The 13,991-nt window shown below is 39.3% G+C and overlaps 1 protein-coding gene across 1 annotated transcript in view; it reads right to left on the bottom strand.

Annotated features, from left to right (window-relative positions):
- The window catches only part of LOC121548096 (CUB and sushi domain-containing protein 1-like), a 442,651-nt gene that overhangs the window by 282,199 nt on the left and 146,461 nt on the right, over nucleotides 1–13,991 (bottom strand). Inside the window, exon 3 of the mRNA XM_045209890.1 lies at nucleotides 10,098–10,210. Within this exon, the coding sequence (XP_045065825.1) occupies nucleotides 10,098–10,210 (113 nt within the window). The remainder of the gene's footprint in view (nucleotides 1–10,097; nucleotides 10,211–13,991) is intronic.

Raw genomic sequence — 13,991 nt, 5'->3', positions numbered from 1 at the left:
AATTAGCAAGGGCAATGATCACAAGTCAGTCATAACGTGGCTAATAGGCTAGCGTATCTATTTATGTAGCAAGCTAAAAACATGGAGCCTAACGTTAGCTAGATAGCTAGCTGCTAGGAGGATGTCATGTCATGCCATGCTATTGGAGGAGTGGGTGAGTTTTTCCCCTCATATCGCCTTTCGGTGGCTATACACAGCTAGAGATGCAGGTGTCATTTGGTTAGCTAGAATGAAATTGAAAGACTGTTAATCAGTTAGCACATCGCTTGCATTCGCAAATTCACTCTGGCTATCTACTCCGATTTCAGAGCATCATCGTCTAAGTGTGCCAGAGCACAGAACAACTGATGAATTTACCAACGCGCAACACCCGCTGAATATGACCGGTGTCAGTAAACGTAGGCAAAAAAAGTAATAGTTAGTCAAGAACGCTCTAGATAGCATGTAAACAGCCTAACCAGCTCGGCGAGTAAAATGGTTAGAGTGAGGTGTTCTCTCATTTGTGTCTGGAAGTAGCTAGCTAGCAAGCTAGCCACCTTTAGCCAGTTAGCTTGGTTGCTTGGTTGGGACAAGCATGCATTGGCAGTCAAGCTGCAGAAGGGCGAGGAAGCTACAATTCCCCATTGTTTATTAGTGCAATTTTGATGGCCAACTAGCTGAAAAAGTTTGAGACGGTTTATCTAATGTTCCTTCATTAGATTTTAGCTCATCTTGCTCTGGCTAGCGTTAGTTGTTGATCTTGTTATTGTTGATGTGCATAACTGAGGGAAAGAGAGCCTACCTTTTCATGGTTGTTTGATCAATAGGACTGTAAAGTTCCCAAATGTAAAAGGACTCCCATGGTGTTTACATATATATTTTTAATTGTTTTATCACAGCATGCATTATCAATGACTTACAATGACAGAACACGCAACATTGACAAACACATGATACAAATAAAATAAAAATAAAATGTTTTTTTAACTGCAGTGTCTATTAATTGTCCAAACGCATGGCCGCTTTAGCATTTTAAAAAATGCCTTAGTTTACATAATTCCCAAACATTCTAAGAATTTATGAAAACGTGAAAATTACCATATCTAAGTAGTCCATTGTCAGATTTTTTTTTTTTTTGTCATATTGCTGCTGGGGGTGTATATGAACAGATGTCATATTTAATGTTGCTAAAATGCTCTCAGTTCCACTTTAAATGCAACAATGTTTAAAGTTATTTTCAAAGAGATGGCTAACAACAGCAAGCGTGCTGAAATATAAAACACAGTTCCACTCACCAGATGAAGATCGTTTGAAACTTAACTTACTTTTGAAAGTTATTCTTGAAAAGGGAGAAGCTAACAAGTTAGCAACAACATCCTCTTTGATAACACCTGCTGCAGCCACTGCAAACTAGCCGACAACCAAAGCTAGCTAGCTAGACCGTGGGAAAACTACTGCTCGCTATTGGCCTTCAAGAAGGCAGAAGTTTCCATACGTTTCTGTAAAAATGGTCCCACCCGTTAAGTCAAAATGTGATTTGTTGATTCCACTGTCACTCCAAAATGTTACCCTAATACAGTTGAATGGCTAATGCCTTTATCTAGCTTCTGATGGCCTAGCCAATGGCTGACTTAGCTAGCTAGATTTATCTCCCCAGAGACCAGCAAAGAAAAATCCTGATTGGATCTTTTTTTCTCTTCAGTGTTAACCTTTTCCTTTCCAACATAAACTGAAGAGATTAAATCAGAACATCATTGAAAATAATAATATCATTATCATTATTATTATATTATTATTTCATTATTTTATAAATCCTTAGCCCTTCCCTGAAGGCGTAGAAGGTCCATTGTTCCCCACTGTGTTTGGGTTAGTAATAATTTGTAGAGTGGCTCTATTTTCCCTCAGCATGCATTTTTTCACTATTTTGAATGTCTAAAGAATCCATATGTTGTTCTGAAATATGAACACAGAAATACTGGACATTTTGAACTCTTATTATGGTGGTGACTTGACAAAATGGGGGGGGCTGTGTTAATGAGCTGTGGACATTATTTTGACAAAGACTGCAGTACATAATTCCACACAATTCCGAGTGGAAACAACAGCCCTGATACCTGGAAACTAGACTGGCATTGCAGGTTGGCTTTTCCTGTGAGGAAACACATGGATGGACTGTTAATTATGAAAGGGAATATAGAGGTCACAGTTTGAACATGAAGAACAAAAAAAATCTGCACTCATATAACATTGATTAATTCCATTCAATGTTTCTACATTTTCTCTGTTAGCACTGTAGTGATTTACTGTAGTACCATCTGTGCGTTATGCCTCAATAATAGATAATAGTACCATCCCACTGGGCACACACTGGTTGAATCAACGTTGTTTCCACGTCATTTCAAAGAAATTACACTGAACTAACATGGAATAGACGTTGAATTGACGTCTGTGCCCAGTGGGATCTGTTTGTTATTCCCTGATAAAGGAAGTCAGCAGGAACTAAATTAATTCCAAACTCTGCTAAACGAGAGCTCTGAATATCTCAGATTCACCATGCAGACTGATGAGAGAAAAATAAACTACCTGGACTTATGGATCCTCAAAGAGAATGATACATTACATACAGACTTATACACAAAGCCCACAGACCGCAATACCCTGCTACGTGCGGATAGTATGCATCCCCTTCCCCTCAAGAATGGTCTACCATTTGCCAGTTACGCAGGGTTAAACGAATCTGAGGCGACCAGTCAGATTTTGACAGCAATGCTAAGAAAATGACAGATACATTTAAAATGAGAGGCTACAAGGACAAAACTCTTGATGCTGCAATGATGAAAATATCTCAAAAACCAAGAGAGGAATTGCTCAAAACTAAACCAAAGAAGAAAAACAATGCAACAGTCACCAAGTGTTCGGAGAAAATGAAAGCAATCCTGAAAAAGCACTGGCATATTCTGCAATCGGACAAAAAAATTGCACACCTCTTCAAGGAACCCCCATCGGTGGTCTATAAGCGTGGTCGTAATATTGGGGATAGCTTAGTGAGGTCTGATTATTGACTTTGATCTCAGGCCCTTCTTATGAACAATTATAAGTCTTAGAAATTAATATATTATTTCTACAGCTTATCTGTGCACACCCAATATGTTCCCCCTGTTGATGATGCTTATTATGCATTATGGTTGAACCAAAAGATTACATGTAACAAACATTTTATGAAATTGGAAACAATTAAATATATATGTGAAATTAAATTAAACAATAATGTATGCTGATGTTAATCTTATGCTAATGCTAATGATAACAATAGCCTAATATATTCAATATGCTGTAAACTATTGTCTTTTAACAGTTTCACTCAATTCATTCTAATCAACCTAATAATTATGACACACCCCTCACTATTGTCATTGGTTGCACTAATTGCACTGTTTTGTCTACATTTCCCTGAAGATGCCACGGTGATGCCGAAACGTTGGTGGTTTACCCAATACATTACTGGGAGTTTATACAGAGAGTGTGCGACTCCTTGTTTTTATAGCATACAGTTAATTCACCGTTAGTCAGCAACTCTACAGTAAATAATTTTATCTGGGTGTACGCCAGCTCATGCTTGTTATACCTCGATAAAAGGGCCATGAATTCAAGGACTCAATCCAACTACCCTGGGGTCTGGACAGCGCGAGAGACCGTAGACATGTATAGACTAGCTGAGAAAAATGTACACACATTCAACAGGAAAACCCATATATTTTCAAATTGTGCCAAAGGCCCGCCCTGTCCTACGACAGTGACTCTGGCCCTTAGTATCTGGTAATTTGATTTCTAATTCACATCAACGTCTCAAGTTAAAAGTTGGAGCCATTTGAATGACTCAGCAGAAAATAGTTGGTCCATTCAGTTACAGTTTCAAGGAGGCGTCCCTCTCTTTTTAATGCCAAGTGCTACTTCCATCTAGACCAGCTAGTTTTTTGTCAATTTTTTTTTATTTTATTTTTTGTACAACTTTTCAGTCTAAAATGTGGACAACGTGTTAGAGCTGTGCTCCCAGAGCGGAGCCAAGTTTTCTTTACACCTATGAAAAGTCCATGGTCCCAGGCCACTGAGCCTTGAAGGTTTTTACTCTGACCCATAGTGATCTGTCATGGGTTCTACAGATAGGTGAGCCCATGAGGGTCACTGTTGAGTGAGCCAGGGAGTAGGACACGATTTACATTGAACATCCCAGTTTATTTCCACAATGAGCAGAATGTCAGTCTATGAGTTCAGAACTAGAGTGCTTTCATTTCTGCAATTTCGGCATGGCATTTTCTGACATATACTTGAATATTATTATATATTATTGCAGCTTGGAGTGAGACAATCTGAACATAGCCACTGTATTATCAGTTATGGTATCAAATGAAAAATCCACAAAAAAGTTTAGAGAAATATACAAATGTTGATACAGAACAGAAATGTTTTTTTCTGATATTACAAATCCTTTTGACTTGTGGAGTTCACTAAAGCAGCTCCCTTAGGCTGGTGGTCCAGATAGAAGGATGAGCAGAATCAGTGTAAAGGTTCGAGCAGATTTTCAGCAACAACTTAAAACATGAACTCCAAGAGGCAGCTTGAATTTTATTGGATATGTAAGGCACTCCGTCTTGGAGTTTGTCCTTGATCGTCGATATAAGGATCTGTCATTAAAACCACAAACACTCAGCGCTGATTGATCTGAATACCAATGTCGATCTTCCCCTATACTGTAAATACCAATACATTCACATAATGTGGATTAATGTGTTTCTAAATTGTAGATATGGCAAGCTGCAAGGCTTGTGAGCGTTAAATATTCACATGCATCTTCAAGGTATTCAACAGTATCTGTGTGCACTGTGCTTTTATCATTCAAATGACTTCTGTTTCATAGCTTGGCCATTTAATGGGATTAGCTCACCTCACACTATTGGCCTTCCAATATGTCCAAGCCATCATTTTATTTCACAGGCGATAGTCTATCATCCTTTGAATGCTCTGCAGCACTTGATTATTGCCTCTCAGGCTTTTTTCAATATGAAATATCATTATGGCTCTAAACGAAGCTGTTGCAAAATAAATACCCATGAGGTATATAATTCCCTATAAGGTTCATTACAAAAAGAAGCCTATCAGCAAGATGCAGCAATAAACATCCTCCTCAAGGAAATAGTAAACAGGCCTATATTCCCCTTTAATGTCATGGGAAATTCCCTTATAGGATCCTGTTGAGAATGATCCCCTGTAAAAAATAAATAAAAATGCAGGACTGAAATAATGGTAAATCCTGAACAATGTGGCAAATAATGCTGAGTGCTTGACTCTTGTTCTATGGGATCTGAAACCAATGTAAATGATGTGTTTAACTGATGTAGCTTGTCGCTTTTTATACCTCCAATACACCACGCACCAATACACCACGCACCACGCACCAATACACCACGCAAAAATATATATACACAACATGCAACAATTTCAAAGATTTTACTGAGTTACAGTTCATATAAGGAAATCAGTCAATTGAAATTAGGCCCTAATCTATGGATGTCACATGACTGGGAATATAGATATGCATATTTTGGTCACAGATAGGTAGGGATGGGGATCAGAAAACCAGTCAGTATCTGGTGTGACCACCATTTACCTCATGCAGCACGACACATCTGCTTCGCATAGAGTTGATCAGGCTTTTGATTGTGGCCTGTGGAATGTTGTCCCACTCCTCTTCAATGGCTGTGCAAAGTTGATGGATACACTGTCATACGCGTCGATCCAGAGCATCCCAAACCTGCTCAATGGGTGACATGCCTGGTGAGTATGCAGGCCATGGAAGAACTGGGACATTTTCAGCTTCCAGGAATTGTGTACAGATCCCTTGCGACATGGGGCCGTGCATTATCATGCTGAAACATGGCGGAGGATGAATGGCACGACAATGGGCATCAGGATTTCGTCACGGCATCTCTGTGCATTCAAATGGCCATCGATAAATCTAATTATGTTTGTTGCCCGTAACTTATGCCTGCCCATACCTGTTAAGATAATTTATTAACTAACTATTTCAGTGTCTCTGTGCGTCTCCCAAAAGGTTGTAAGGCTTTTGGATCAAGAAACGGACAGAGATCCCAGTCTGCAATAGCCAGGTGGTCTTTATTCAGAGAACTCTGCCCAGAGAATTCTGTTATCACAATTTCAGAGTCCATCTTTTATACACACACGTCATACAAAAATCCCACCCCGCTTTAGGCGGGCTGTATTTTTCCACTGTACATGGGTTTAGCTCATGTTTTCCTCTGCTCTCCTGACCATCAGGTCACACACACATGTTCTTATCATAGTCTACTCCCTGCTCGGGCAGGCTGCATTCCTCAGTTATCGCCGTCCTCACAATATTCTGCAACATGTTTCATACTCTCTTCCAAGCCTAACGGTTCCTCTTCTTCTTCGCCGTCCGGCCCAACTCTCACTCACATAGCCAAACAGCAACACAATGTAATCTCAACTTGCCCTACGCTCACACATTACCAGGTAGTAGATTCTAACACATCTCACACAGTTTCGGAGTGTAATAATTAGTCACTACCAAGAAAGTACTAATCATACTTAAAACAAGAACATTTCACAACTCTATTTAAGGGTGGAACATTTAGTCATTACTTTTAACTTGTATATATATTTTAATATCTATATCAATACCATAACCCCACCGCCACCATGGGGCACTCTGTTCATAACGTTGACATCAGCAAACCGCTCACCCACATGACGCCATACACATGGTCTGTGGTTGTGAGGCCGGTTGGACATACTGCCAAATTCACTAAAATGACGTTGGAGGCGGCTTATCGTAGAGAAATGAACATTACATTATCTGGCAACAGCTCTGGTGGACAATCCTACTGTCAGAATGCCAATTGAACGCTCCCTCAAAACTTGAGACATCTGTGGCATTGTGTTGTGTGACAAAACTGCACATTTTAGATTGGCCTTTTATTGTCCCCAGCACCAGGTACACCTGTTTAATGGTCATGCTGTTTAATCCTCTTCTTGATATGCCACACCTGTCAGGTGGATGGATTGTCTTGGGAAAGGAGAAATGTATGTAAACAAATTTGCGCACAAAATATGAGAGAAATAGCCTAAGCTTTTTGTGCATATGGAGAATTTCTGGGATCTTTTATTTCAGCTCATGAAACATGGGACCAACACTTTACATGTTGCATTTATATTTTTGTTCAGTGTATTTTGTCTCAGAGAATATTTCCAGCAAATAATATTCAGATATTTCTTAAGTTGATTTTAAAACATCTTCATGTTGCACTGTGCAAGAAAGGTAAATAAATCCCTTGACAAGAGACTCAAAGGAATGATTAAAAGTGGCACAGGGATTTAAATCCTTCCAGTTTGCCAACTTTAGTGATTTTAAGATGGCATCTTGTTGGTTGCAGTTAGTACTATGGGGAACAATATCTCTAACAAACAGGATATATATTTATATAATATATTTAAAAAAAAATAAAAACAAAAAAAACATGAGAGGCCACTTTCTCAGTACTATCTAGTACATATTGATTCATACCTAGGTGTGACAAATAACCAGTGGGGCTCCTGTGCATTTTCTCAAAGTAATGTTTTCAAAGATAATTTGAGGAAAGGTACTATTTTTCCCTTGGTCTAATATGAGAGATGCGACTTCTTAGATTATTGTTGTTACTCTACTTGGATTGTATTCTAACTTTAAGTGCGTGTCCCCGTAGAGCCTTAAGACTAAAAGGCTGAGTAAAATAGCATATTTGTATGCTACTGTAGACCTCTAAAATATATTTTTCATTGCAACAACATAGTAGCCCAATTATTTCATATAAAGCTGATTCCCGGCGTAAAGCACTATTCTGAATTTTCAAAGCTTGGTTAAAAACTACATTGGAAGTTTTCACTTTATGTTGGGAAATTAATTGATTTATATCTTTGGAGCAGTACCCTCATGGAGTCTGCTCACCGCTGCAGAATTTTGTCCTTGTCATTTATTTGAATCTTTCCAATAAAGGTCTAAAGAAATATACTTTATTGAATATTAGCGGCAATGATTGAATTACAACGGGATCACAAAGATGCAATATTGGTTTTCATCCTCCTCATTTGCCATGATTTCAGAGCACAATGACGGCAGATAACTGCTTAACATGGACACTAATACAGTTCCAAAAAACGTAATAATGGTTCCAAAACACGTACTATGGTTCCAAAACACAGCTTTTGTCTTGTCAGAACAGGTTTGTGTTCTCAATTAGCTTCAACAATAGTAAACCAATTAGCAAACATAGCTATTTCTGATTCCTAAGAGCATCCTGGGAGGGAAATACGCTGCTAGGTTATAAATCCATCCCGCAGACACTGCTGTACCAATCAAGACTCTGCAGGCAAATAGATTACAATTACTCAAGTGTAATGGCCCATAAATCACAAACTAAGGGCTGCTGGGAAAACCTGCAGGTTGCATAGTTGGATGACATCATATCTCAATTTCAACTGCAATAAAATGAAAATGACAAAATAACTTTAGTTACCATAAATACTATCAACACTCTAGGGGTCCATTAACGCCCTTCATCATAACAATGGTTGTGACACTTTCATCAATGAAATCATGGCCTGTATCAGAATTCTCCAAAATCCAAGACAAAATCTGCAGTCAATTTCGATTTCGACTCCAATGGTTACATGGAAAATCGATCTTTGTCAGCTTAAATGGAATCCATTCAGCCAACCAGAAGAAACACCCATATTAAAACTCCATCACCCTGATGGATAGGCTATTAATGTTCTGTGAGGCCAGCCACTAATGCATAATAAAAAGAAGATGTGACATTCACCTAGAACGCAACAGAGACAGTTCTTCTTCTATGTGGAGAAATAAAGCAAATGTAAAGAGAACGCAGTCTTGCTAATCTTATTCATGCTGTAACATACAGCAGCTCTAGCTAATTCTGAGGCAGTGGTTAGACTAGTACTTAAATTGGATCCAAAAACAGTAGATTATGCTAAGTTATCAGGAAATAGTGTTCTGATACAATTAGATTAGCCTATCATGGTTCATTATTTCATTATCACTCACAGCAAGAACAATCTCACACTACACACAATAAACCAAATAGTACCTCAGACAACCAGCAACAAGTGATGTTACCAAACGAGATTGATATTGCATTTAGGGAATTGAGTTTTGGTATCCACTCACAACCCTGTAGCAATAACAAAACCCTGAATCCCTAGAGATGAAAATGTTCAGAAGGAGGAGAAAAATAAATAAAAAGCTTATCCTTACAAAGGTTTACGAGCAAAGCGCCATGCTCGTGCATCATTCATAGCCTAGGTCCCAGTGTCTCATGAGAGATCATGAAGTTTGCTGCAGTGTATGCCAGCCTGAGAGATGTTTTCCTACAAGGGGGGTGAGTTGAGACTCCAGTGATATTAGACTTCATGGAAAATATATGAGATGCTGTGGTTTGTGCTGTATCCTGTGTGAAAAAGACTATACAGGCTTTGTAATGACCATAGTTTGATACAGTCGACCGGAACTCACATGAAATGCCACAACTACCAACCACAGGTTTAATAACGCAAACTGTAAACTGAAACGTGCTTAGCAGACGACATCTATGGCAGTACACCTCTCTGCATAAGGCTTAAACAGTAACCAAATGACATGGCCTGAAGAGGTGCACGTTAAGTGTACACTACTTAGCAGTGTTCATCATACGAAATGCACCCCGCTCTCTGAAAGCATATTAATATGCTGATTTTGAGACACCGATTCATGAATTACCCTATAATACAATAATAACATAGTCGTATATGTATTTTATATTCAGAATCTGTGGCCCATGGGGGAATCAAACAAACTACTCTGGTGCAGCAATCACAATCCACCGCCAACTTAGCCATTGAAATAACTCAATATAGAATAGAAAGTCAATAGTTAGACAATGACCATTTTGTTAACACACATATTTGTTTAACCCTTTTTGTTAACCCTCTCTTACATCAATTCAGCCAGGTTTTTAATTGGAGAAATAATCAATAACAATAGGTCTTACCTTCATAAATTGCTTTAAATCCTTGTGCACTCACAGCAAAATCTGTTGTGAACCAAAGGGCCATTATTGACCCTGTGCTCACAATAGGCGACGGCAACATGAAGCCAGATAACCTGCAAAGAGAGAAATGTTACATTAGATTTAGTAATTGTTATCAAATAATTAAGTACCCTGCATTATTGTTAGTGGTCCCAGATTGGTACTGTGGTCGTGTCGCATATGTGAACAGTTTTCATAGTTAGACAGTTTTCATCAAATGAAACAAAATGCTTTACACTCAGCAGAAAAGGCAATGACATCAGGCACACAATAACAGGGAACAAGAACAGAAGGACCATAGCATTGCTAGACCGGTTCAAGGACCCAGGAGTAAAGACCTTCACTGGGATCAAACACTAGCACATTCTGATGAGATCATGTCACAGAAACAGTGCAGAAATAAACCCAACTGATTTTCCCTGGACGCTTACATCTCTAGTGTCCACATTCAATTATAGATAAAGCTTACCAAAATGTGTATAGCTGCATGTGGGGCACTCACAACTTTCTATTTCCTAGACCCAGTACGGACTGGTCAGATTCTACTTCCAAAATGGCCATCCGGTACTTGTTGTACCGACCCGTTAATGCACAAGTCAAGATCATTAGGCTGCCAAAAATAAGTAGAGTGAAAGTACAGTGGCTTGTGAAAGTATTCACCCCCCTTGGCATTTTCCCTATTTTGTTGCTTTACAACCTGGAATTAAAATATATTTTGGGGGGGTTTGTATCATTTGATTTACACAACATGCCTACCACTTTGAAGATGCAAAATATTTTTTTCTTGTGAGACAAACAAGAAATAAGACAAAAAAACAGAAAACTTGAGCGTGCATACCTGTTCACCCCACCAAAGTCAATACTTTGTAGAGCCACCTTTTGCAGCAATCACAGCTGCAAGTCTCTTGGGGTATGTCTCTATAAGCTTGGCACATCTAGCCAGTGGGATTTTTGCCCATTCTTCAAGGCAAAACTGCTCCAGCTCCTTCAAGTTGGATGGGTTCCGCTGGTGTACAGCAATCTTTAAGTCATACCAAAAAATAAATAAAAAATAAAAAAAATACCACAGATTCTCAATTGGATTGAGGTCTGGCCTTTGACTAGGCCATTCCAAGACATTTAAATTTTTCCCCTAAACCACTCCAGTGTTGCTTTAGCAGTATGCTTAGGGTCATTGTCCTGCTGGAAGGTGAACCTCCATCCCAGTCTCAAATCTCTGGAAGACTGAAACAGGTTACCCTCAATAATTTCCCTGTATTTAGCGCCATTCATTATTCCTTCAATTCTGACCAGTTTCCCAGTCCCTGCCGATGGAAAAACATTCCCACAGCATGATGCTGCCACCACCATGCTTCACTGTGGGGATGGTGTTCTCGGGGTGATGAGAGGTGTTGGGTTTGCGCCAGACATAGTGTTTTCCTTGATGGCCAAAACGCTCAATTTTAGTCTCATCTGACCAGAGTACCTTCTTCCATATGTTTGGAGAGTCTCCCACATGCCTTTTGGCGAACACCAAACATGTTTGTTAATTTTTTTCTTTAAGCAATGGCTTTTTTTCTGGCCAGTCTTCCGTAAAGCCCAGCTCTGTGGAGTGTACGGCTTAAAGTTTTCCTATGGACAGATACTCCAATCTCCGCTGTGGAGATTTGCAGCTCCTTCAGGGTTATCTTTGGTCTCTTTGTTGCCTCTCTGATTAATGTCCTCCTTGCCTGGTCTGTGAGTTTTGGTGGGCGGCCCTCTCTTGGCAGGTTTGTTGTGGTGCAATATTCTTTCCATTTTTTTTATAATGGATTTAATGGTGCTCTGTTGGATGTTCAAAGTTTCTGATATTTTTTAAATAACCCAACCCTGATCTGTACTTCTCCACAACTTTGTCCCTGACCTGTTTGGAGAGCTCCTTGGTCTTCATAGCAAAGGGGGTGAATACATATGCATGCACCACTTTTCCGTTATAATTTTTTTTCATTTCCCTTCACCAATTTGGACTATTTTGTGTATGTCCATTACATGAAATCCAAATAAAAATCTATTTAAATGACATGTTGTAATGCAACAAAATAGAAAAAACGCCAAGGGGATGAATACTTTTGCAAGGCATTGTAGCTAACAATGCTAATTTAGCTAATGTAGCTAACTTCTAACTATCCAAAATGTGTTACTGAACAGAGTACCAAGCAAACGCATCATAATTACTCGATAATAACACATTATTGTTGATTTGTGACAATAAGGTTTAGGTACAAACACCTAGTAACCTACTTCAATAGTATGGGGTCAAACAAGCTACATTTACATTTGAGTCATTTAGCAAACGCTCTTATCCAGAGCGACTTACAGGAGTGATTAGGATTAAGTGCCTTGCTCAACATCTTTTTCACCGGGAATTTGAACCAGCGATCTGTTACTGGCCCAACCCGCTTAACCACTAGGCTACCTGCCACCCTAGTTTGCCTATAATCGTCTTTCAACCCATCAAGCTAAGAGTTGTAAAGTCTGTAAAAATATGGTAGTACAGCACTAATCCATCACGTCTATCCAATAATCATTTCACAGAAGGAGGCTTTTAATCCTTTCTCAATGACACCCTCTCTCAAGGCTGATATGAATCATACTAGTCACTGAAATCAAACACTTACCATAGATATTTCCTAGCTACCAATGGCATCCCTCTACTAGTAGTGTAGCATGTTCACAGAATGTTGTATGCAGTTCTTGTTTCCAGTAGAGTATCTACTCTGTCATGCCTGGCAGGTCTTTGATCAATCATTCATTTTCCCCTATTGTTATGTCCAGTGATGTTCCCTCTTACACTTGTTCTGCCATTTTGTGTTTATCTCATTTCAAACTTGAGCAGCGTATGAATCCCCCCCACACACTGTAATGTTTACCGCTAATGGTTTGAGTCACTCACCTGTGAGACATACTGTATGTTTCCCACAGCTACTAAAAATGACATAGCCTCAGTGTATTATTGCTGTTAGCTTCTGTTAGCTCACCAATGGCTGTCCACACACCGGGTATTACCGGGTAAAATAGATTGGCAGGTAATATGACACAATCTCTTAAATGCCACACTATTTAATATATGCAACATGAGCCACCCAGTCTTCATGACCCAGTCTCTAATCCAAACGATCTAACTAATTCAGACACAGGCGTCCGCGTCAGAAACATGTTTCAAGCTACGCTTGTGGAGGACGACAGGCAGGTAGCCTAGCAGTTAACAGAATTGGGCCAGTAACTGAAAGGTCGCTTGTTCAAATCCCAGAGCCAACTAGGTGAAAAATCTGTTGATGTGCTCTTGATTGAGCAAGGCATTTAACCCTTATTGCTCTGGATCAGAGCGTCTGTAAAATGAGGTTGGAAGACCAACAAGGTGTTAAACGGTTTACACTGAGGATGATTGTGTAGTCCTTGTGAAAACCTCTGGCAATAACATTGGTTTCAGGCCATTGTTAACTGATCTATGTATACTCTACAGAAAATGGCTGTGTATTCTGTCAACGATACGCGCATGTCCTTACTTAAATATTGACAACACTATTGGTTCAAATGAAGGGATAAAACCCTAAACAGCTTCAACTCGCTGAAACACCATCTATGCACCCTTCATTCAATTAGAATAGGCTCCTTATCCTTGCTTGACATTGAATGATTGTTTGGGTTAACTTTCAGTTCCTCTTGGCGAATCACTTGAAAAGTTGTCTAAGAGTCAAAATGCATGAAATAAGTGGTTTCTCCATCACCTCAAAGGCGAGACCCTTGAGTAAATGCAGCACTTGTTCACAGATGAAAACTCCTGATTAACAGCTGCACTGACAACCGATCTGAAAAGAGAATTCTTATTGACACTGC

The sequence above is a fragment of the Coregonus clupeaformis genome, chromosome 31 (assembly GCF_020615455.1).
Source record: "Coregonus clupeaformis isolate EN_2021a chromosome 31, ASM2061545v1, whole genome shotgun sequence".
Lineage (NCBI taxonomy): Eukaryota > Metazoa > Chordata > Actinopteri > Salmoniformes > Salmonidae > Coregonus > Coregonus clupeaformis.
Note: the sequence above shows the minus strand (reverse complement) of the source record. Positions and strands in the feature narration are given on the sequence as shown.